Genomic DNA, 25,604 nt, shown 5'->3' on the forward strand with positions numbered 1-25,604 from the left:
GGGCGCGGTGGCTCACGCCTGTAATCCTAGCACTTTGGGAGGCCGAGGCGGGCGGATTGCTCAAGGTCAGGAGTTCGAAACCAGCCTGAGCAAGACCCCGTCTCTACCAAAAATAGAAATAAATTAACTGACCAACTAAAAATATATATACAAAAAAAAAAATTAGCCGGGCATGGTGGCGCATGCCTATAGTCCCAGCTACTCGAGAGGCTGAGGCAGAAGGATCGCTGAGCCCCGGAGATTGAGGTTGCTGTGAGCCAGGCTGACGCCACGGCACTCACTCTAGCCTGGGCAACAAAGTGAGACTCTGTCTCAAAAAAAAAAAAAAAAAAAAATCTGAGGTTCAAAAAATAAGTGTGAAGCCTTTGAACGTGAAACAGACATTGGCAATGAAAGTCTGGCGCCACACGGGTGACGTGGTCCTCACACGACAGAGAGACCTAGAGACAGGCTGGAGCACAGCTCCCCATCTGCACCAACTATGGACCTGAGGAAATTCTACCTGCTTGCTTTTTACAAGCGCTTGACCACGGGAAATGCATGTCTCTAAACGGAGCACGTAGCTGTGAGCAGCAGCGTCACAGAACAGGACAGACTCAGAGAGCAGCCCACTGCGCAGCCCAGGGTGGGCCCCTCACCTCGGCAAGAACGCAGAGGCCTCGCCGGGGGGAGCTCCACATACACCCCCATGTACCTGCGCTCTTCCCCACGCCACGCCGCTGCCCTCCAGACTCGAGTGCAGTTCATTTTTCACCGAGAACGGCTCTGGCTGCAGCTGCCTCTGGCCCACGGTGAGCACCGGCTCGGCGCTTTCCTGCGTGTGGAGACCCGTGTCCTTCAGCGTCACTGAGACTCTGGCAGGCGGCAAGTCACCCTGGACAGAGAAGACAGTGACGACGTGTGGAAGGTTAGCGCTGAGAGTGTGACACTTGAGGTGCTGGAGACGGCTGCCGGGACTGTCCTCAGGTGACCTGTGCGCAGGAGCCTGGGCCTCGGCAGGGACGTCAGCGCGGAGGGCGCAGCCCCCAGCACAGCGAGCTCCGCAGAGAGCGAGGACTCGAGGCAGAAGCTGTTCCCACCCAGGTGGCCCATGGAGCACGGCGGGCCAGAGCTCACCAGAGCTGGTGCCAGGTGCAGATGGCAAACCGGAGCATTCTAAGACAGACAACTCACACAGAGCCTCTGCTCCAAGACAAAAAGCACTCAGAACATTTTACATAGGAAATACTTGTTGAAAGATAGGCCTCTGATTAGAAACCAGAAAGGGAAATTAAGAAACACTGCCTAAGGCCGGGCGCGGTGGCTCACGCCTGTAATCCTAGCTCTCTGGGAGGCCGAGGCGGGCGGATTGCTCGAGGTCAGGAGTTCGAAACCAGCCTGAGCAAGAGCGAGACCCCGTCTCTACTATAAATAGAAATAAATTAATTGGCCAACTAATATATATAGAAAAAATTAGCCGGGCATGGTGGTACATGCCTGTAGTCCCAGCCACTTGGGAGGCTGAGGCAGAAGGATTGCTTGAGCCCAGGAGTTTGAGGTTGCTGTGAGCTAGGCTGACGCCATGGCACTCATTCTAGCCTAGGCAACAAAGCGAGACTCTGTCTCAAAAAAAAAAAAAAAAAGAAACACTGCCTAATATAAAGCATTCTCCATATGATTGTATAAACCCTATCATATTTAAGAAAGAATTATTTTTAAAAACTTAAATAAGTTACAAAACCAATAAGCCTAACATTGTATAAGATAGTGAAATCCTCAGCTCAGCCCAGTTTCACTGTGCACAGACCCCAGACAGGCCCAGGCTGACGCCGCTCCAGCCTCCCTCCTCTGCTGCGTCACAAGCCACCAGTGCCAACTGCAGCCCTCCCCCTGCCCCCGCACCCAGCACAGCAAGAGTCATCGAAATTAAGAGAAAACGAATAAGAGAGAAGGAAAAACCCAGTCTCCTTCAGAGAACAGCCAACACCCCCACCCAGCCCAGCCCAGCGCAGCCCGTTCCGCTCCCGCTCCAGGGCCAGGACCCCCCGCCCCCTCGCCCCAGGCACAGAAGCCACCGCCCGAGACCCACAGAGGAGGAGGCCTACCTGCAGGTCCTGGTCCCGGCCATGGAGACCTGGGGTCGACCACCTGCTGCTGACGCCCTGTTCCGGCATCTCCGCGTCCCTGCACACCTCGCTGCCGCCCTCCGGGCCAGGGTGCCGGCAAGCGCCGGGCGGCCGGGTGCGGGCGGCGGCCCCGTGCACCTGCTGCCTGTCCGGCTCCAGCTGGCACCTCAGGAAGGGCTGGTTCAGCACCTGCAGCTGGCGGCTGAGCCGGACACACTGTGCTCGAAGCCGCTGCAGCTCGGGGGGCTCGGCTGGGCCGGCCAGGGGCTGCTGCTCCAGGGCACGGCGGAAACGGGCCACAGCCGCCAGGACGGCCTTCAGCGCGGTGGAATGAGCCGCTTTCCACTTGTTCACAGCATCGATCTCGGAGTCTCTCTCAGCAATCGCCGCTTCCTTTGCTTTCAGCGCAGCTTCAAACTCCCGGATCCGGGAGGCCATGCCCTCGACCTGAGCCTCCCTAAGAGCCTCACTGCGCCCCAGCTCCGCCAGCTGCCGGGCGGCGGCCTCCTCCGCACCCCGCAGCCGCTGCTGCAGGGCCTCCAGGGCCTGGCAGTGCCCGCGGGCCTGGTCGGCCAGCAGCTGGCTCAGGGCCTCCTTGGCCAAGAGCGCAGCCTGGAGCTCACCCTGCAGCACCTGCCCGCAGGGCCCGTCCACCTGGGAGCAGAGCAGCTCACTCTGCAGACTCCCCACCCGGCTCTCGCCGGCCCCCTGCACCGCAGGCACCATGAGCGACAGCTCCTGCTGCAGCTTCGCAATGACTTCGTGGAGCCTTTCGACTTCCTCCGCTTTGTCCTGTTGTAATCGTTCCTGGTTCTCCTGCAGATTTTCGATAGTGGCTTTCAGCTCTTCAACTTCAGAACTTCTGGCACACACAACCTGAAGAGAAAGCACATTTCAGAGACAAATGAACACATCCACTCATGAATTTCCTTCTTTCGGGACATAGTTCAGCCTGAATTCATTCCTGGAGAAGTGGACAGACTCAGCACTCCAACAATAAAGCAGCAACGCACAGAAACCGCCAGGCCACGGCCCGGCACTCAGGAATCCCATGCAGGGAGCAGAGCACGCTTGGGCGCTCCAGGGCCCACGGCCGCCCCAGAGCCCACGGCCGCCCACCCCCAGCCCGCACTCTGCGTCTGAACCTGAGCTCAACACAGCTCCTCCCAGTCAAGGCTGTCGACAGGAAGATGCTTTCACCACCCGTTAAGTGCTTGTTTTGTTAATATTTAAACGACTCTGATTTGATTTTTCTCAAGGAGCATTTAGTTCTGGGTATTGTTCTCTCTGGAGAATAAACGTGGCAGACGTGGCTGGAGAATCTGCATACGTGAAGACGTGAACTGGCCGGGCCACTGTCCTGCCGGGCGGCTGGGCACCCGCAACGTGGGCGTTTCTGTCACGGCTACCTCAGCAACCACACCAGGCACCAAGAGCATGTTCACTTGTGCTGTTTAATCTAATCTTTGACATTTTTAAATTAAGAAATATTATTATTTTCATTTTAAAGACAGGAAAATTTGCAAGTTAGACATTAAATATCTTTCCAAACCCACAAAAGTATTAAGTGCAAAATCAGGATTGAAATCCAAGTCAGTATGGTTCCAAACTATTCTCTTAAGATAATATTACTGGCAGTGGCCAAAAAATGGAAAAATTCTAACCAATTTGTATTCTAACAATTTTCAGGCAATTTCTTATAGTCTAATGTTTGACTTCCCAAAAATTAAAGGTTTCGTGACAACACTTGGTTTCACTAGAACCACTTCACAATTATTCTGGACTCGAATACAATCTGGCCTTTAGTGAAAACAAAAAAGAACCTGATGACCCCTTGGTTTGCTTTGGCTCACACAGCCACACGTGTTTCCTGAACACGAGCACATGGCACAGCCAGCTGGGTCCTCCCACCGCACGGTCAGCTCTGCCGTGCACACTCTCGAAGGGGGGCCGCACACACGCATGTCTGTCGGCACAGGTGGGAAGGAACTTCTCAAGATAATGCTGCCTATACGCTGCTTTTTCCTTATTCGCCTAATACACTGGGGTAAAGGGGCGTGCACTACAAAACAGTCATAATCACAACACAAATGTTACATTTTAAATATTGGAGCCAGCACAAAAGGTGGCTCTAAAATGTAACACACTGAAATCTAAGATCAGTCCTCTAAGATACAGTGCAACTGAAACAGCACAAACAAGAAGGATTGGTAAAAACAGGCCAAGGTGGCAAAAGAAAGAAGAAAACAACTTCAGGTTGCAGAACTAAGAAAAAGAGTAGGTGCTACAGCCAAGAGCACAGGGATGTCCCTCAAAGTTGTGTGGTGGCCCCGTGTCTGGCCACAGCGGCCCCTCCAACCCAGGCCAGTGCAGAGTAACAGGTGTGAGCATCACCTGCCCCCGGGGCAAGGCAGCAAAGACCAGCTCCCTCCGTCCAGAAGTGGCGCCTTTCCAAGCAGCGCTGTTCCTCACCAAACGCAGTTCCGTGTGGGTCTGGAGAGGCAGTGCCAGCAGGGGACAAGGAGGGGCCTGCCGCGGGCGGACTGACGGGAAAGAGAGGTTTGGGACCAAGGCTGGGGTCCACGTCAGGTGGGGACAGATGTTGCCCAGAAACCCAGCGGGCCACACCCGCCTGCCTGTGGGGCCAGGAGGTCGTGCAGGGAGCACCAAGACACGGCAGAGGCCACCTCGGGGGAGTTTCTGCCCCTGAGACTCTGCCCGCAGACAGCGTGGCACGATGAGGTCCAGGAGGCTGTGGAGAGCAAGGGGTATTCCCAGAGGGACAGAGGAGGGCAGGAAAACCTCGAGTTCATGTGTGAGCTCTGCCCGGTCTCAACGGCTGCCTCTGCAGGCAGGACAGGTGAGCCTGAGTGCAGCCAAGCTCACAGCCGCTGACACAAAAGCTGCAACGCTCTTCAGAACCCAGAGTCCCCACGGCATAATTTGCAGAACATCAAGAATGCAAATCAAAATTATTCAAGACACAAAAAAAAAATCAGCAGCAAATACAACCAACAGCAACCAACCTAGAGATGACAAAACGCACAAAAAGCAAACCAGGATGTAGAGGCAGACATCACAGCTGTGCTCACGGACATAAAGAAAAGCATCCTCCCAACAGACAAAAAGACAGGAAATCTTGACAGAAGAACAGATACTATAAAAAGAAATAAAAACTCTACACCTAAGAGTCACAATGTCTGAAATTTTAAAATTCACTCAATGGACTTAAAAAAATACTCAACATGACAAAGCGTCTGCAAACTTAAAGAATCACAGATGACCCCATGAGACGCAGAAAGGAAAAGAAGGGCAGAACGTCAACTGAGCGAGGGACGCAGGCACCGCAGGGCGCGTCTGCCGCCACCGCCACCTCCAGACAGGGGAGGGGCGGGTGAGGGAAAAGACCCTCAACAAACAATGGCCAAAAATATCCCAGTGTGAAACATTCATGCAACCACAACTAGTAGGAAAATAGAATCTGTAATTTTAATAAACTCCAAAAAAGAACTCACCAGCCCACATGGCTTCACTGAACAATGCTATTCAACTTGTAAAGAATACATGGCGCCGATTCTATATGACCTTCCAGAACACAGAAGAGGGGACGATTCATTCACGGAGCCAGTGCTACCCTGACACCACAACCAGAAAGGGGTGAGTGAATGCCTTCAATGGGCTAAGAAGAGTTTTCAACAAATGGTGCTGGAACAATTGGATATATGTGCCGAAAAATAAACTTAAAATATACCAAAGGCCTGAATGCAAAATAAAACCATGAAATTTCCATGAGACCACAGGGAAATATCTTTGTGACCTTGGGTTAGGCAAAGAACCCTCAGCAGCTGCAGCTGCCGGTTCACCGCGCCATCTTCCTCTCCTCGCCGTGCAGAAACGCCTGCGGAACAGCAGCAGTAAGCGTGTCAGCAAAGCCAATAGCCAGTGCGCTGCTACTCGAAACGCTCCCCCAGCCGTGCAGATGTGAACTGTCCCAGTTAAACAGCCTGTACTTTGAAGTTTGGAAATTAGAAATTCAAATTTCAAAGTGTTTTTCTATTAAAGTCCTCTCTGTTTAAAATGACATATTAGTTTGGCTTTCAAACTAATCAATTACTGCATTTCTCAAGGAGATTTATTACAAGACAATCACCAAAATAAACTGTGCTCTTATCTGCTTCTCCTCTAGTAACAGAATCCACACTGGACCGGGCAGGGGCTCATATTTATAACCCAAGAACTCTGGGAGGGGTGGAAGGAGGAGGATCACTCAAGCTCAGAAGTTCAAGACCAGCCTGAGCAAGAGCGAGACCTCATCTCTACTAAAAATTCAACAATGAGTGTGCAGTGGCACCCGCCTACAGTCCCTGCCACTCGGGAGGCTGAGGCAGAAGGATCACTTCAGCCTTGGAGTTTGAGGTTGCTATGAGCTATGAAGATGCAGCTTTACTCTAGCCGGGTTGACAGAGCGAGACTCTGTTTCAAAATTTTAAAAAGGGTTCACAGGGCCAGGCATGGTGGCTCATGCCTATAATCCTAGCACTCTGGGAGGCCGAGGAAGGAGGATTGCTCAAGGTCAGGAGTTCGAAACCAGCCTGAGCAAGAGCAAGACCCTGTCTCTACTAAAAATAGAAAGAAATTAATTGGCCAACTAAAAATATATATAGAAAAAATTAGCTAGGCATGGTGGCACATGCCTGTAGTCCCAGCTACTCGGGAGGCTGAGGCAGAAGGATCACTTGAGCCCAGGAGTTTGAGGTTGCTTTGAGCCAGGCGGACACCACGGCACTCTAGCACGGGCAACGCAGTGAGACTCTGTCTCAAAAAAAAATTAAAAAATTAAAAAATAAAATAAAAAGGGTTCACACTGAAAAGACAATTAGTACTAGGATCAGCCTAAAAGTCCCCTTTCACTGGAGATAGTTTAAGATCTTACAGACTCGACTTTTGTGAGAGTCAGCCATGAATGACACGATCCCTCAGCCGTCTTCCAGGCCCTCAGTTCACCGGCAGAGCCTGGGCCGTGCGGCACCACGCACAGCGGTCTGACCTATGCCTTTCAAGGCTGCCTCATAACCTCATAAAGTGACGCTTTCTTTGCAACTTTCAACGTCATCTCCACTGCAAAAAGGTTGGTTTTCTTTTTTGCTTCAAAAGACCAGCTACATTAAAATAAGAGAGAAGATTTAAAAACAGATTTTTTCCCATCCTGCCAGGGGGAAGCTTAACAGAGAGGACCCACACTAAACATCACCTCTTCTAGAAGAGCACAGCTTGAGACGGCCAAAGCCATTCACATCCTCCAAAGCGAGGCTGCATCTCCTCACGGTTTCTGTCATTAGGGAAGTGCCTCTCCTGCAATTTTACTCCACCAAAGACCCTATGGGTGCTGCCAACAGGAAGAAGAGCTTGGAGTGGGGCCCCTGGCTCCTCACTCCGGACCCCTGGGAAGTCCCAGAACTGCTGCAGTCGCAGCCCAGGCAAAGACTTCTGGAACTGCGGGCCACGAGGGATGTCTGGGAAGGTGTGACTGCACACCCCTGTGGCTGGCCCCAGCACCTAGAACATCAACCCAAACTCAGGTGTCAAGGTGGACCTTGTTTAGCGTACCTTCAGGTTGGCATTCTCTTCTTCAAGGTCTCTGATGCTCACGGCAGTCTGCGTGTTCTGCACGTCTGATTTTAAATTCAGATACAGCGCCTCGTTTTTATTTGCTAAGTCATCTTTAATCTCCTCCAGGTGTCCTTTTAAGTCTAAGACCTTTCATTAAAACAGAAGTATTAAAAATTATCTAGTATTTTAATTGGTTTAATAATCATTAAAATACCTTTGATAGATTTAAAAATACATGCGTAAAACAGTTATCACCCCTCTATGCACGTGAAAACAATAGAATTACTAAGAACTACGGCAGTGGCAGACCCGCCAGCCGCAGTCTCTGGGTGCTGAGGCTGTCAGCCACTCCACATCCAGGGCTGGGTCCCAACCCTGCTCCCGCCTACCTCGCCGTCATGCTGCAGGGGCGCTCCCTGTGCTGCCTCCCGTTGTGCCTCGGCACCGGCAGGAGGGCTGTCAGGAGCAGGCCAGGGACACCTGCCCTCACCCGCTTCAGACTGCGGTGTGGACTCCAGAGGCAAGTGTGTCATCTGCTGTTCCTTTAATGCCTCTTTATCCTATTTAGCAACAAGAAGGAAATTTATTTCACACAAATATTTAGGAATCAGGGACTTCACACTGCTGTCTGTTAAAACATACGCCACAGTGGCACACCTGCACACGCCTGCACTCAGCAACTCAGCAAACCTACAGGGATGCACAGAAGCCGGCCTTGGGAGGAAAGTGACCCCCACTGAGAGCCACAGTGTGTATCCACAATTCCACTGTGGGGAATTTGTCCTTAGTAATCATTCAACAGGGTACAAAAATATCCAGTATATTTACTTACTAATTTTCTAAAATATACTTTTCTAAAATATATCTAATTTTAAAATATACTTACTTACTAATTTTCTAAAAATTGGAAAGACCAAGCCAAAAAAACTGAGCAGTGGCTACTGGTACATCCATGCAATGAGTGTAGCATTAACTGCCTGTGAGGAAGTTTTCAAACAACACTTAATGTGAAGAAAACATCCACAGCATATGAAGCATGGAAGAAATAGGAATACAAAGTTGTACATATGGTCCAGTTTTGTGGAGGGAAAAGAAGACACTTTCTGCACCCCACACCCGAAAGCCTAGCACGCGTGTGCAAAGGTGGAGGGTCACTGCACCCCTCCCGGGGCCTGACGTGGGGGGCAGCTCCACCCTCCAGCAGGAGCCGACCCACCCAGCAGTCCCCACCTGCAAGAGACCCAGACACACCCAGGGAAACCGCACCACATCCCAAAGCAGGGTCTGTGTCTGAGGGCCAAGCACTGATTCTAAAATACAATTTCTCACTGAGCCTCATCTCAAGTAACCTTTAACCTCCAGTGACATAAAATAATGAAAACTCAGAAGTTCAATTGTTTTAGCCAAATGCTTAAAAAGGAGGTACAGCTGCTTCCCGAGGTGCAGACAGGCACCCACCCAGCCACAAGGGGGACCCTGCCCGAGCAGTTTCCTGACCGACACAGACGAGGAAATATCACCAGCGCATGATTCAGAGTATGATGCTGTCACTGGGAAGGTGACAGACATCCCTAAACTCAAAATAATTATAACTCGCTCTAACCAAAGCATTTGGTGAAAAAAGTTTTTTAAGCCTTAATTTTTAAATTATTTACTTTATGAAACTACTATGGATAAATTCAGAGTTCTTGACCAGCCTGAACGAAAACGAGACCTCATGTCTACAAAAAATAGAAAAATTAGGCAGATGTGGTGGCGCATGCCTATAGTCCCAGCTACTCAGGGGGGCGTACGCAGGAGGATCGCTTGAGCCCAGGAGTTTGAGGTTGCTGTGAGCTAGGCTGATGCCACAAAACTCTAGCCTGGGCAACAGAGTAAAGCTTTGTCTCAGAAAAAAAAGAGAAAAGGAAAAGAAAAATTCAGAGTTCTTGAGACATAAAGAACTGGTATAAAATCTGTACAAAATCCTACTATGGTAAATAACAGCCAGTCTCTCCAGCGAAGTCACAGCAAACCCACCAGCCAATCACCAGGCCCGTCTGCTCTTCTGTTTCTGGCACAGGCTCTGCAGCCCAAGTGAGCAGACAAGCAGACCCGCCCCCACCTCATGCCCACGCCGCAGTGCCTGGACGCCCCACTTTACTTGTAATTCTATAACAATTTTTTTCTGTTTCTCCAATTCTTCCTGGAGCCGGACCACTTCTCTCCTGGTGTTGGCATTCATCTCTTCCAGACGTTTAATTTCTTCTTCCTGGATTAGCACTTGTCTATCTGCCAACTCTTTCTTTATAACCAATTCATTAAATCCATCTGATTTTTCTCTCAACTTCTGTTGTAACAATTCCACCTAAAACAACAAAAAATTCTTAAGAAATACAACAGGCTATTTAAAAAAAATATATATCTTCCAAATTAAAAAGTACACAATACAACTGACAGCGGAGAAAATGGACATTCTACACATTTCTCTAGACCTAGGTTTGCAGTGAAACCTAAGGAAAGATATGATAGAGCTGTATTACTAACAGTATTCTCTTTATAATACAAAACTTGCCAGTAAAATAAAATTTATTTTAATAGAAAGGAGTACTCAAAAACAAAAAAGAACAAACTACGGATACACACAGCAACCTGGATGAGTCTCCAGGGATTCAGATGCAGTGGAAATCACTAGTCCCAGAAGGTAACACAGGAAAGATTCCATTTGTGAGTTACAAAAACAGAGGACAGGTGAGCGGCTGCCAGGGTCCAGTGAGGCCGGGTCGGGCCGGGCACAGCCCTGCAGGCAGGGAGCACCAGGGCCGAGAGGCCCCCACTGGAACTGGGCACAGGCACAGGGTCTGAGGCCTACTCACAAGTGTGTGTGAGCCCACTGTGACCCCAGAATGAGTTTAATTAAAAAAGCATAAGCAAACCATTAGAGCTATCTCTGATGAGAGGAAGCCATGACTGCAGCCCCAAGCAAGAAGGACCAGCAGGGAGCAGACGGTGCAGACGGCCCCCAACGTGGCCGAGAGGGCATCGGGACAGCGCAGAGGCGGGGCTGCCTGTCCTTACCTCTTCATCCAGTCCTGCGTGCTGCTGTTGTCCCGCACATGAAAGGCAAAAATGCGAAGAAAGTTAGAGCTTAAAAACACTGCAGACAAGGGCTCCCCCAGGCCCGGTGGGTGGCGGGCTTGCTTACGGGGCTGTCGAGGAGGCCCTGGGGCTGTGGCCTGGCTGCCTGGCAGAGCTGCGCCTCCAGCCTCCGGATCTCCTGCTGGAACTCCTCGCGCTCGTGCTCCCGCTCGGCGGCCTGCTCCTGGGACAAGAGGTGGCATGTCAGGAGCAAGCTGGGGGGCGTGTGTGGCAGGCTGCACACGCCACCCGCCCAGCAACACAGAAGCAGCTGTGAAACACTGACAACATCTCGAGCCCTGAGGACAGAAGACAAGACGCGGCAAGAACAGACGGCAACATCCAAAAGGCACAGCCCTGCACAGACGCCTCCCAGGACGCAGGGCACAACCCGACCACCCAGGATCCTCTCGGGGCTGCAGGGAAGAGCGTGGGCCTGGACGTGGCAAGGGCATCCCTCAGAAGCCTCCCCACCAAATGTGGGCGATGTCCGCTGTGCCAGCCAAGAGAGCAGAAGTGGAGAGTTGGAGACTCGTCCCCAGTGTCACGTCCCAGAAGCTTATTTAATGACCTAAAGAAGGTCATGCTACAATGACTTCTGGTGATGCAAATAAAACGTATTACTCAAAATCCTTACATCCATGAAATGCCTCTGGTTCCGCAAGTGCTTGTCCAGAGAAGCCATCTGCTGCTTCAGGGCGGTGATCTCCTCGGCCTGCCGGGCGCAGCCTTGATGCTGAGAGAGCTGCTCCTCCAGCTCGCACTCCAGAACCTTCATCTGGGAGAGCAGGGCTGCGCGGTCCTTCTCAGACTGCTTCCTCGTCTCCAACTGCTCCCTGGTCAGACATTCCACTTCCTTGAGAAGTGCTAACGATGCAAAGAAAGCAGAGGTGGAGGAAACCTGCACACCCCAGAGGCTGCACCTGAATCAGGCAGGGAGCAGCACACATGCGTTTCTGATGGTGGTGCTACACAGAAGAGACCCCGATCTCCACGGGGCACGCTGTGGGGCCTGGGAAGGAGCAGAGCCACGTCCAGCCACCCTGGTGCGCAGGGCTGGAGCGCAGGGCGCTTCCACGCCCCCTCCCCTTCCTGAGACCATACAGTGATGCAACAGTCCCGGGGGTGCCCCTGTGCCCCAGAGCCAGCGCAAGCCCACATCTACCATGCACCAAGCCTGCATCCTGGCATGTCCACGATTCAATCAAATACCCACTGAAAATAAAGTTAAATAAATTACTTTTTTTATTTTTAAAGACAGGGTCTTGCCCCATTGCCAGGCTGGAGTAAGTGCCACAATCATAGCTCACTGCAGCCTCCAACTCCTGGGCTCAAATGAGCCTCCCGTCTCAGCCTCCCAAAGTCCTGGGATCACAGGCGCGTACCACCACATCCAGCTCAAATTACTTTTGAAAAAATAAAAAATATGTCTTCTTTTTTTTTTTTAGAGACGGAGTCTCACTCTGTTGCTGGGGCTAGAATGCCATAGCGTCAGCCTAGCTCACAGCAACCTCATACTCCTGGGCTCAAGTGATCCTCCTGCCTCAGCCTCCCTAGTAGCTGGGACTACAGGCATGTGCCACTATGCCTGGCTAAATTTTTCTATATATTTCTAGTTAGCCAATTAATTTCTTTGTATTTTTAGTAGAGACAGGGCCTCGCTCTTGCTCAGGCTGGTTTTGAACTCCTGAGCTCAAACGATCCACCCACCTTGGTTTCCCAGAGAGCTAGGATTACAGGCATGAGCCACCATGCCCAGCCCAATGTATGTCTTTTCAATGAAAATTAGCTAAAAGAAATAATATTTAAAGCCTGAGAAGAATATGTGTAGGTGCTCTCAAGTAACATATCAGGTAATTTTCTAGGGATTATATCTTCACATATATTCTCTGATACAGAGAACTGTAGCTTCAAACCTCCACCCACGTGAACACAATCTCAGCTACACCCAGGGTAGAGGCTCACGGCAGATCCATTCACAGCACCGAATACCCAGGGCTGGCATGGCTTGGAGAAAAGTGTGTAAGCAATTGGTAAGTCAAAAGCAAATCTAAAACTAAATGGGTGCTACAGTGTAAACTTCTCTCTCCTGCAAAGCGAGTGTTCAAATCTAGTTGCCAACATGATGGTCTTGGAGGTGAGGCCATTAAGAGGTGCTTAGGCCGAGAGGGCTCCACCCGCACGGCTGGGCTTAACGCTTAGAAAAAGGGCTTTGGGGAGGGGGCCCTCCTGCCTCTGCCACAGGAGGACCCAGCTGTCCTCCCCTCTGGGGAGCTCCGTGTGCAAGGCACCGTCTCAGAAGGAGAGGACGGCCTCGCCAGAGCCCAAGCTTGTGGCGCCCAGAGAGCGCTTCCACCAACCTGCCGGCTACACAGTGCCCAGGTGTTCTGGACAGCCCAGGCCAGCTGAAGCCACAGAGGAACGAGGTCCTGAGAGAAAGGGCTTGCTGCTGCTGAGCCCTGAACTGTTCAAACCACCTCAAAACTGAAATTTAAATTCATAAATTTTTATTTACATTTCACTAGCTTTCAAAATTTGATCATTTTTATTTTTAAAAATTGTCAGTCCTTTAAGACAAGCTATCCTTACCATAGAATGCGTAACATTCTCAATACATCTTCATGCCAATAAGCCAGCAGCTGCGGTAAATGAGCCGGGCACGTGCAGCTGTGACACCGCGCCCGCAATCTCTGAGACTGACAAGGGCCCTAGGCCGCGTGCAGTCCCAGTCAGCGCTCCCCGGCCAGACAGGCTCCCCCGGCACAGACACAACCACCCTCGGGGCCGCACGAGGCGCCAGGCTCAGCATGCTGGGCCTCTGGGGGCTTAGACCAGGCAGGGGCTGCAGTGGATCCCGGGACCCCTGGACACCCCCAGGAGGCCCAGAGCAGTGACCCAGCACTGAACAACCATAATGCCACAAAACATCAGTTCCTACAAAAACAGCACAGCTTAGCAACTGTTGTGAACACGGTTAGAGAAATGCTTGCATTTTGCTACAGCATTAAAATAGAACAACTTTGCCAATTTTTATGAATTAATATTGAATATTATAGTTTGATTTTAACAGTTTGCCACAAAAGCTCTCGAGTACTTTTCCTCTTTAGTAAATAATTTGCAGAATCTAACGCAAACACACACACACCATGCAGAAATCACTGTTTGTTTCACAAACCTGGATCCTCGTGTGCTGCAGTGGCAGGCGTGCCTAGGAACGAAAGCACACAGCGTTTGCTGAGGCGCGGGCAGAGGGACGCGTGACCCAGAACGCGCAAATCAGAAACGCAGGGCTCCCTCGATGCTGCCACCGACAACCCTGAAACTCCTGTGTCTCCCCGACGCCACCCACCTGTGCTGTGTGGGTACTGCCTCTCGCAGGCTTTAGTAGCAATTTTTAAAGGAGACGAAACAGACTCGACAGGCAGCACTGCCCCAACGACAGTGCGGAACACACCGCACAGCTAGAGGCGCCAGGAGAGGCAGAGGCCGGGCTGGAGACTCCTGGGGAGTGGATCGACGGCCCCAGGACCCCACGGGGAGGCCATGGCGGGGGCCACCATCAGCGTGAAAGGGGCAAGAACATGCCCCAAATGGGAGCACGGAGCCACAGGGCCAGGGTGAGGGGAAGGAAAGGAGCACAGAGTGAGAAACTGAGGCAGGTTATAAATGTCAGAGTGAGAGCAAACCAAGAGGACCCCAGAGAAATGATGAGAATGTCCCAGTGACAGAACAAAGCGAAGGAGATGCTGGCCTGAGACCAGGAAGGGCCATGAGACCCACTCCCGCCACACCAGGCATCTGCCCTGCAGGAATGCGGTGCAAACCCCTGCTGCGGCCCTGGGACCAGGACCCAGCCCTGCAAGGGGCACCAGTGTGGACACCCAGGGCCTGCATCCACCTGCCAGCTCCCTGCTGGGCCAAGCTCACTACAGGGGCACCAGAGACAGATGCAGGAGGCAGCTGTGCCCAGCTCCATGAGCAGAGCCCAGGTCACGGGTGCCACGCAAGGCCACTTAGAGGTCCGGCAGGTCCCACGTCTGTCTCAAGTGCCAGCTCTGAAGAGGGGCAGAGACTGGACATCCCAGTGCTCACAGCAGCAAGGCGCCAGGTGGTCCCACCGACGGGGTGCCCGCCTGCCCGCCGGCTGAGACGTGGCTCCGGGCCCTGCACAGGGAAGGTCGCCGCTGGGAGGGCCGGCCCATCAGGAGTGCCCCACAGGGACACAAAAGGCAGGCAGAGAGAAGCCTCTGGAGAAACAACGGCCAACAAAACAAGATCCCAGAGCTCAGACTCAACGAGTGTGGGGCAGAGAACTCGCCTGGACAGTGCCAGGCACAGCGTGGGAGGAGGCGTCAGGGACACCCACAAAAAGCCAAAGGCGCAGGAAAAGGACGGCTCACAGCCTGGAAGCGTTCAGGGAAAGGAGACAGAACCTAGCGCTGTGTGTCCAGCCATGACTTCCCGACACTCACGGCCACAGACGGGTTTCCCCAAACAGCCCCTCTGGCAGCACCGCGTCCAGAGGGCACAGGGGATGCGCCTGCAGCCGTGCATGTCAGGCAGAGGCTGTGGCAGAACAGCACGTGTGGGGCAGAGGGCGGTGAGGGGACGCAGGGCGGGCGTGGGGCGGAGGAAACACAGAGATGGGCAAGCGCAGGTCCCAGGGCTACAGGCACCGCGGACAGACGTGGCTGAACGGACGAGAAGACACTCGTGGATGGGCTTTTAAAAAGTCAGCACAGGCTGGGCACGGTGGCTCACGCCTGTAACCCTAGCACTCTAGGAGGCCGAGGCGGGCGGATTGCTCGAGGTCAGGAGTTCAAAACCAGCCTGAACAAGAGCAAGACCCCGTCTCTACTATAAATAGAAAGAAATTCATTGGCCAACTAATACATATAGAAAAAATTAGCCGGGTGTGGTGGCACATGCCTGTAGTCCTAGCTACTCGGGAGGCTGAGGCAGGAGGATCACTTGAGCCCAGGAATTTGAGGTTGCTGTGAGCTAGGCTGACGCCACGGCACTCACTCTAGCCTAGGCAACAAAGTGAGACTCTGTCTCAAAAAAAAAAAGCCAACACAGCATCTGTGAGAGACACCACTAAAAGTAAAAAGACTGAAGACAGAGGGACTAATAAAGACACACAAGGGGAAAAGCCAGGCCAATATTGCCACAGAAATCCCTATCAGATCTGCAAGCAGGACCGAGGGGCGTGGCAGGGAAAGGGAGCAAGGGGAGCCTGGGGCAGGGTTCCGGCGCCCTGGACAGGAACGAGGCTTCACCACAGGACGCCCCAGGGTCACAGGAATCACAGCTGTGGGACTTGATGTCAGTGCAAGCGCCACAGGCCAGTGACCAGGAGCACAGGTGACGCGCACCGACTGCCCGCGGCAGGAGGGCGCAGAGGCGCTTGCACCCTGGCGTGGTGCGGGAGTGGGCGGCGGGAACAGCAAGGCAGAGATCAGCGCAGCAGGACAGAGAAGGGAGAAGACCAACAAAACCAAAAGCTAGTGTTTTGTCACAGAGAAAATTAAAAAGAATGAAGAACTCTGAGAACAAACATGGGATTTTCTGCGTCAGTGGGTGTGTGCACAGCGCCGAGGCTCTGACACGAAGTGCAGGCTCCCCAAGGACTCTCCGTCTGGAGAGGCGGCAGAGACGCAAGGCCCCTCCCAGGGTGGCCGGGACACGGCAGGCCGCGCACGCGCCACGCGGCCACCTGCAAACTCACTGTTTTAAGTTTCTTATGTTTTGACCATTTTCATTTTAAATATTTTTAAGACTAAAATATCTAAAAGTCTGAAGATATACTGACTACTTTTGCTAAAACTGCACGTTTCCCTAATTAGGGTTGACATTAGACCCCTTGTTTTTGTGAATAAACTTTGAAAGTGGCCTTGTTCCCGGTGTCCTCACAGCTGCTCCTCCCCCAGGTTCTTCCCACCATGCAGGCGCCGACAAGGACGGTGGCCGCCTCTAAATAGGCAGCGGACGAGCGAGCGAGCCGCACTTGGTCCCTCACAGCCTCACCAGAGCCGGTGTCTCAGGCGAGGATCCCTCCTGAGGAAGGGGTGCCCTTGTCTTCACATTCTCACCCTCCGGGAAGGCCGGCTTCCACACAAGCCGGGATAGGCCACTGCCGTGCCCCTGCAGACACGGGCTCCTCACCTGCCTCTCTCTCCTCCGCCTGCACAGCGGAAGCTTCCTTCTGGCTCCACAGGAGGGCGTACTCCTCCTTTAGCGACGCCTGCTCCCGGGCCGCCTGCCCCAGCTGCTGCCGCAGGCCCTCCAGCTCCAAGACAAGGTCCCGCTCCGACTCCTCCTTCCGGCCCAGCGCCTCCTGCAGGTCCGCTTTCTCCACCTTCAGCCCCTCAAGGATGCCTGCAGGGGACACCAGCCAGACAGAGGTGACTCCCAGAGCAGCAAGAGGTACAAAGGCCACTGTCCTGCGGGGACAGGCGTCTGCCCAGGGACCTGGGGCTAAGTGTCAAGCGTTGATAGTGCCGTTGCAGCCCCTGGAGGAGCAGACAGAGGCCTGACCCCAGCGGAGGGGAGACCAGACAAGGCCAGGCCTGTGCAGAGCTGTGTCAGAGCCCCCGCAGCGTCAAGGCTGCCGAGCCCTGCCTGCCTGCCACAGAGCCCCAAGCGGAGACCCCAGGTAAGCTGCCTGCCCGGAACCTGAGGGTCGCAGGCAGAGATGAGGTGCCTGCTTGGAAGGCCCGGCCAGCACTCCCCTGGCAGGTGGACGTGTGAGCCTCCCCCGCCACACGTGACACCCAGTGCCTGTCTATACCAGGAGCCCAAGGGCAGCGCTGACTCCCCAGAGCCACCCCTTCTTCCCAATTGCAACTGTTTCACTGCAGAAAATCACCGGCACCTCACGCATCCGTGTTATTTTACGTTTATGTTTTGCTTTTCAAAATCCCATTCCAGGCGCCCGGAGCCCAGCAGGTGCCGCTCACCCTCAGCCGTGTGCAGCTCCAGCTCCAGCCCGGCCTTGGCCGCGCTCTGCTCCTCCCAGCACGCCAACAACTCCTGGTGCTTCCTGACGACCTGCGCCGTCTCCTCATTTTTACAACTGAATTCTTTTTCAAAACGAGAATGAATTTGTCGTGCCTCCTCCAGCTGTTAAAAAACATTTGAAAATCATAACTGCATGTCAAACATAGCCAAAGCTTGCACAGTTATCAGCACAACTCTCCATCCAGCCCCAGGCCCCTTGGGCCGTCCCTACAGGCGAGGCCAGGGCAAGGCGATAGGACTAGAGGGGCCTCAGCCCCCCTACGGACGCCACAGGCCACGGCAAGCAGAGAGGCCTGTCCCTCCTGGGCCTTCTCCTCCTGGCATGAGCCCAGTCAGGGCTGAGAGGTCAAGTCAACCTGAGAACTCAGGACAGCAACTGCGCAGCCTGGCAGGCTGCACAGCTGGGGAGAGCCCTGGGACGCTACGCGGACGGCCAGCAGCATGCATGGCCGTCGCAACAGGGCCGGCGTCCCCCATGCCATTAGGTCGTTGACTATCTGGTCTGTTCACCTCTCCACACGCCTCCGGCCTCACCTGCCTGGTGGAGTCCAGCACCATCTCCAGGAGGCCATCCACGGCGAGGCCCAGGCTCTGGTAGACTCTCCTGACTGTCTGCTCGCACCCCAGCGCGCTGTCGGGGCTCATCAGGAAGCTCTCACGCACGTGGCTGCTGACCTCGGCCGCGGAGGACATCTCCGCACACTCAGACACAGTCCTGTCCACCTCCAGCAGGGCCGCGTCAGACCACGACTCGTCAAGCGTCGGAGCTGCAAACAGCACACGGACACGACGCACACCGCTGAGTGAGCACGCGTGTGCCATGACATCATCAGCTGAGAACCACAACCTAAGCAGGGTACAGCAGCGCCCGGAGCAAGCCACCGTGGACGGTGCTCAGCCTTCTCTAGGGGTTGGCGGGAACCCTGACCCGCTACAAACAAGTTCTAACGACCCTCCGGGCTTCATGACCTCTCCTTGCGTGGTTTAGGCTCTCAGGCCGGCAGAGCTTGTGGCCAGAACCCTGAAACTTTCGACTAACAACGGGACCTGAGTTTTCCCAGAAGTGGCGGAATTTCTGCAGGCCCTGGACAGACTCCGACACCGAGACTCGCCACCCTCACAGCCTGCCCCGGCGTCCCCGGCCACTCCTCCAGAGCTCATATTCTCCCTCAGTCAGGGAGACGGATTCGAGGCTGATTCCTCATTCTTCCAACCTTTCATATTTTAAAAATTCCTTTCTTCCTAGGCAATCCCTGGCTCAAAAACTGGCTCTCTGTGTGGCGAGCAGCTAGACCTAGGCGGAAACCCCTCTGCAGTTTTGACAACAGAAAGGGGAAGGCAGCTCCCAAGAGCACCCCAGTGCGGCTGCCCTCACGGAGCACCTAGCCCACAGCAGGGCCCACGGGCACAGGGCAGGGGCCTGGCACACTCACCTGCTGGCAGAGCCTGGTCTGCACCTGCGGCGCCTGCATCATCCAGGCAGAGCCCCACGCGCTCTCCAATCTGACTCCTCAGGGCGACAGCTGCCTTCAGGGTCTCTCCAAACAAAGCCAGCAGCCTCCTCAGGGCGTCCTGGAGAGCCCGCCTAGCACAGGGAAGTCCAGTCACACGCCTGTGGAAGCCCCTCCCCCAGCAAGGCCAGGACAAGAGCATGTGCCTCGGAGCATGGAGACACCTGAACAGGGAGGGCCAGAGACACGGACCCTCGAGAAGCTGTGACGAGCAGGAGCCCTTCGGAGCTGGCTCCAGTGGTGCTGGAAGGGGAACAGACTCCCTGCTGCTGCTTGTTATTTTTACTTTTTTTTTTTTTGAGACAGAGTCTACTGTTTTGCCTGGGCCAGAGTGCCATGGCGTCAGCCTAGCTGACAGCAACCTCCAACTCCTGGGCCCAAGCGATCCTCCTGCCTCAGCCTCCCGAGTAGCTGGGACTACAGGTACATGCCACCATGCCTGGCTAATTTTTTTCTATTTTTAGTTGTTTTGGCTAATTTATTTCTATTTATAGTAGAGTCATGGTCTCACTCTTGCTCAGGCTGGTCTTGAACTCCGGAGCTCAAGCAATCCGCCCACCTCAGCCTCCCAGAGTGCTAGGATTACAGCGTGAGCCACCGTGCCCGGCCCTGCTTGTTATTTTTAAAAGACGTCATCTTAGTAGCTAAAGCGTGTCCTGGGGCCAGCATGCTATGGGGCACCTGCAGCTTGAGCTCATCGGCTCCTCTGGGGCGTTCTGCTCAGCTCAGAACACGGCTGCTCGACTGTTGTTTTACAAGATGTTTGTCCAGAAATCCAGAGTCATGCTGACACATGTGTGCACACGAAAGCTCAGCTGCCTAGGCCCCTGCAGCACAGCCCTGAGGAGAAAGCACATCTCCCCACCTCTCTGGCATCGATGAACGTGCAGAGTTTGGAATGCTTTCTGGCCTTTCTGGTCCCAGGATCAGAAGTCCCTGAACCGGGCCCTCTGCATATTCTGGAGCCAACTGCCCTGCCAGGACGCCTCTGTCCATGGCTTGGTGACTCCCCTGAGGACAACCTGCTATGCAGCCCACGTGGCCCATCCCTCCCTCCTACTCACCCCTCTACTGATGGCCGAGAGCCAGACCCCAGACCCTGCTAGGTGGCCTCGTGTGGGCAGACACAGGCAGGGGCCCAATGGAGAACGTGCCTGGCCATGCTGCCTGCTCTCCAGCACTGTGCACCCCAGGCATCCCCCATGCCCAGGGCCACCGGCGCCGCCATATCCCAAAATGACTTGGGACACTCAAGGCCTCTACAGACCAGGGCTAGAAAATGCATGTGAGATCTTCATGAAGGAAGTATAAAACTTTATGAAAATAACGAAGAGACCTACAGAGAGACCCTGTCCACAAGGACAGGAAACCGCAGGATGCTAAAAACACTCACACCCCGCAAACTAAGCTGGGGACTGAGTGAGTCTCGTTACCCCCAACCTGGTTTCTCACGGCCCTGATGGCTGCGCATGTGGGGCAGGTGTCTCCACCCACCGGGGTTCAGGGGGAAATAAAACCCAGCAGGTCCAGGACGTAGAACAAACCCAGGAGATACTGAGGGGAGACAAGCTGACAAAAACAGCAGGAGTCCAGAGAAAGACCTGCCCCAGCAACCTCACCTACAGAGAGGAGAGGCGCACCTGGGGAGGACACATGCACCTGGAAAGGACAGGAGCACCTGCAGGGAGGACACGCACACCAGGGGGGAGGACACGCGTGCCTGGAGGGGACACACACACCTGGAGGGGACACACGCACCTGGGGAGGACACGCACACCAGGAGGGACACAAGCATCTGGGGGGACACGCCCACCTGGGGAGGATAGAAGCACCTGGGGAGTGCAGGCACACCTAGGGAGGACACGCGCACCTGGAGGGAGGACACGTGCAGCTGGGGAGGACACGCGCACCTGGGGGGGGACAGGCGCACCTGGGGGGGACAAGCACACCTGGAGGGGACAGGTGCATCTGGGGGAGACACGAGCATCTGGGGGGGACACACGCACCTGGAGGGGGAGAGGCGCACCTGCGGGGGACACGCGCACCTTGGGGGGCACAGGCCCACCTGTGGGGACACTCACACCTGGGGGGGACAGGAGCACCTGGGGGGCACAGGCGCACCTGGGGGACACGTGCACCTGGGGGGGACACGCGCACCTAGAGGGGACTAGCGCACCTGGGGAGGACACACACACCTGGAGAGGACAAGCGCACCTGGGGAGGACAGATGCACCTGGGGAGACACGCACACCTGCAGGGAGGACAAGGGCACCTGGAGGGGACAAGCACACCTGGGGAGGATACACGCACCTGCAGGGAGGACAGGCACACCTGGGGAGGACACGCGCACCTAAGGAGGATGGAAGCACCTGGGGAGGACACACACACCTGCAGGGAGGACAGGCACACCTAAGTAGGACAGGCACCCCTGGGGGACACGCGCACCTGCAGGGGGGACACACGCATCCGGGGAAGACAGGCACACCTGGGGAGGACAGGTGCACCTGGAGAGGACAGGCGCACGTGGGGGAAACTGCGGTTTCCAACATGGAGCTGAGCCAACTGCTCTGCCAGACAGGTCAAAGCCAGAGAATCTCCCGACATCAGACACAAACAACTGCAGGCACACTCTGGGCATGCACAGAAAGCAAAGCTGCAGAACACGGCAACACAGGAGAAACCCTGCGTGGGTCAAAGTGGGAAACTGTTGTCTTAAATAAGACCTCCTCCAGGACAGAGGGACAGCTGGATCCACGACGCAGCATCAAACCGCAGGGGAGGGGTGCTCAGGACCAGCCCCAGGATACACAGGACCTCACACTCAATGGGGGAGACGGGTCCCCGAGGAAAACACAGGCCTGGGCTACGCAGCTCCCAGAGGAGACAGTACAGCAATGTGGTGAGCAAACGCCCGTGCCAACCCAGGACCGCCCGTCGGCAGGTCCCCGTGCACAGGTGAGCCCCAGACATGCATGGGTGTGTCAGGACACATGGCGTCCTCCAGTGGGGCTGCGACACCCACACGTGAGCCTCCACAGTGGAGAAATGAAGGGATCTGGCTATGGCGACCTCATGGGCCAGTCTCAGAGGCACACGCAAGTTCCACACAGCAGGCGCACAGCGCCCACCAGCGGGCAGCTGCCTTTCTGTGAGCCGCGGACGTGCGCCTGCGTGAGGGATGAAGACAAGTCGTGGGGACCCCGACACCGGGGAGGGGGAGGTTCAGGCACACCGAGGACTGCAGAGCGCCATCGCGGCTGACAAGGACACACTGACCTTTCGCTGTGAGACAGGTCGGCGTCGGCCTTGAGCATGGAGATGAGGTTCTCGCCTTCCTGGTTTTCCCTGTCACGCCTTTGCTGCAGCATCTCCAGTTCAGAATGGCTCTCTTCTACCTTCTGGCTTAAGGATAAAACTTGTTCTTCCAGCTATTGAGAAAATTTTTTCAAGCTTTAGTTAAAACCATTTAGTTAAAAATATGCCAGGCGTAGTGTAACATGCCTGCAGTCCCAGCTACTCAGGGGACAGAGGCAGAAGGATCGCTGGAGCCCAGGAGTCTGAGGCTGCAGTGAGCTGTGATGACGCCACTGCACTCCAGCCCGGGTGACAGAGGGAGACCCTGTCTCAAAAAACAAAACAACACTCAAACAATTTACTTAAAAATAAATGACTGTAGGGGACTTTCAACATAACTTTCATGAGTACAGACAGTTCCCAACTTTAAACGGTTTGACTTAACATTTTTCAGCTTTATGATGGCACATACGTGCGCTCCTCAACTTTCAATATTTTCAGCTTGTAAAGTCTGCACATTTAGTAAGAATATGGAGAAAGGTGAACAAGGTGGTGATTAAAGGCAAAAATATTTATTTATTTGTTTGTTTATAGACAGAGTCTCACTCTGTTGCCTGGGCTAGAGTGCTGTGGCATCAGCCTAGCTTACAGCAACCTCAAACTCCTGGACTCAAGCAATCCTTCTGCCTCAGCCTCCCAAGTGGCTGGGACTACAGGTATGCACCACCATGCCCGGCTAATTTTTTCTATATAGCTTTAGTTGGCCAATTAATTTCTTTGTATTTTTAGTAGAGACAGGGTCTTGCTCTTGCTCAGGCTGGTCTTGAACTTCTGAGCTCAAACAATCCACCCGCCTTGGCCTCCCAGAGTGCTAGGGTTACAGGCGTGAGCCATCACACCTAGCCCAAAGGCAAAAATTATTAATGTGGTTTTTTCTCCATTATTCGTCACTTACAAAAAAGGAATAAACAACCCGAGCCCACACCTGCCACCAGGGGAGGACAGGGGCAGACTCACCAGAGATTCATCTCACAAATAATAATTCAAAATAAAATCACTGTATCTGGCACTCACAGCAAACATTAGTTGCCAGGCAGACAAAGACCCTTCTTACCTACTTCTCTCTAAGAACAGAATGAACCAACACCTGCAGTGTCCTGGCAGCACCAGCTGCCCTGGCAGAGTGTGGCTGAGGTCACACTCCTCCTCAGGGACCACGGCGGGGGCAGCACAGGGATGGGGACAGAGAAGCCCCCACCACGACCTCTAGGATGAGGGAGAGCAGCTGTGCAGGGTGGGAGGACAGACAAGGATGTTAGAAAGTGCAAGACGGTGACACACCAGAGGAGAGAGAAGAGTATGATTTTGCAATCCCTTCATTACAGGGACTGGAAGCTGACTGTAAACACGGATTCAATGGTGTCCTCAGAATAAAAACAGGAAAATACAGATTCTATAAAGACCACTAGCTAACTCAGACTGAGACACACAGGCTGGGAAAATTAAAGAAAATGGAACAAATAGGGAATTTCAAGTTTCAAGATGGCAAATAATGACCAAAAAGTAACCAAGAGACACAGAAGATGAACAGTCCATCCCGAAATGCTGCAGCACACAGACGCTGTGCCTGACAGCTCGAGGCTGGCGTGGGCAGTGCATGGTGTACGGGCTGCACTGTGGACCAGGCCGCACCGCAGCTCACGCCCGGGCCGGCCCTTGGTGGACAGGCCCCGTGGCTGGGGGCCAGCAGGGGCCACCGCGACGACGGCCGACTCTGTCTAGAGAGCACCTGGGAGCGCTGACACCCAGGCCGGCCACGAGCCTGCCCACTACACGTGCAGAACACCACAGCCTGGACACGCCCACCAGGCCACACCCTCCCGCATCCCTCCAGCAAACTATCACCCCACTGTTCAAAGGTAAATCACTATGTCGGATTTATAATTTGTTAGTTCGGAATTTAACATTTATTTTTAACTGTGCTAATACTTTCATTAGAACTGATACTATTTTTCTTGGTACTTCAGTTATAAAATTGCATGGATTTGAGTGGGATACTTTTAACTCTATTGGGCCCATGAACTATGTTAGTTTTTGTGTTTTTTATGGAATAGGAAGCTTATTAGGAATGTGTATATTGTATCATAGAAGAACTGCCTGTTACTTTGAAGAAAACATTTAGGAAACATTTGGAAAGGCCCTTTCTCCCTCACAGAACGCCCGCCAGGCCTCAGAGAGGCTGCAGGGCTCCACCTAGACCTTTCTCGCCCCAGGCTCCTGCCACGCCCCCACCCCGGCACAGGAGGGGCGTCTGCCTACTGCCCTGGCCCTTTGGGAGACAGCAATCCCTGTCCTACCAAAACACTCTGCCGCTCCATCACCATGGCATTTTGGGAAAGTCACAGAACCTCTCCTGGACAGTGGTATCTGAGGCATCTGTACAGTGGGCAGGAAAGAACTGTGTGGAAACGAGAAGGCTCTGCAGCGCTCGGCACAGCGCCCTGCACGAGTCACAGGCGAAGGACGCCTCCAGTTCCTGTTCTGGAAAGCTCCCACCCAGTGGGCTGCGAGACCCGAGTCACAGCGCCCGCACTGCGCTGACAGACCTACACAGTGAGACTGTCTCTAAAACAGTGGGGAAACACATCTGTACCTTCAAAGTAATACAGGACAACTTAACAGCAAAATCCAAACAACCCAGTTCAAGAATGGGCAAAGGAGTCGAATAGACATTTCTCCAAAGATGATAAACAAATGGCCAACAAGCACCTAAAAAGATGTTTGTCGTCACTAATCATGAGGGAAATGTAAATCAAAACGACAAGATACCACATCTCACACCCCCAGGATGTCTATGACCATAAAAACAAAAAATAACAAATGTTGGTGAGGATATGGAGAAACTAGACCCTTGGCACTGCAGGTAGGAAAGTAAAATATTGCAGTC

General features: G+C 53.8%; 1 protein-coding gene across 3 annotated transcripts in view; it reads right to left on the reverse strand.

Annotated features, from left to right (window-relative positions):
- Window positions 1-25,604, reverse strand: part of PCNT (pericentrin) — a 115,222-nt gene that overhangs the window by 32,393 nt on the left and 57,225 nt on the right. For 2 of the 3 annotated variants that reach the window (XM_012780083.3, XM_012780079.3), the window contains exons 16-29: window positions 22,640-22,791; window positions 19,286-19,437; window positions 18,387-18,619; window positions 17,792-17,954; window positions 16,998-17,210; window positions 14,008-14,040; window positions 11,470-11,699; window positions 10,900-11,016; window positions 10,773-10,796; window positions 9,859-10,062; window positions 8,105-8,275; window positions 7,713-7,862; window positions 2,085-2,981; window positions 695-874 (exon numbers count right to left, since the gene is read on the reverse strand). In XM_012780083.3, coding sequence (XP_012635537.2) covers window positions 695-874; window positions 2,085-2,981; window positions 7,713-7,862; window positions 8,105-8,275; window positions 9,859-10,062; window positions 10,773-10,796; window positions 10,900-11,016; window positions 11,470-11,699; window positions 14,008-14,040; window positions 16,998-17,210; window positions 17,792-17,954; window positions 18,387-18,619; window positions 19,286-19,437; window positions 22,640-22,791 — 2,919 coding nt within the window. The remainder of the gene's footprint in view (window positions 1-694; window positions 875-2,084; window positions 2,982-7,712; window positions 7,863-8,104; window positions 8,276-9,858; window positions 10,063-10,772; window positions 10,797-10,899; window positions 11,017-11,469; window positions 11,700-14,007; window positions 14,041-16,997; window positions 17,211-17,791; window positions 17,955-18,386; window positions 18,620-19,285; window positions 19,438-22,639; window positions 22,792-25,604) is intronic. The other variant, XM_012780084.3, reaches the window with a different exon arrangement.

This window comes from Microcebus murinus, chromosome 1 (genome assembly GCF_040939455.1).
Source record: "Microcebus murinus isolate Inina chromosome 1, M.murinus_Inina_mat1.0, whole genome shotgun sequence".
Taxonomy (NCBI): domain Eukaryota; kingdom Metazoa; phylum Chordata; class Mammalia; order Primates; family Cheirogaleidae; genus Microcebus; species Microcebus murinus.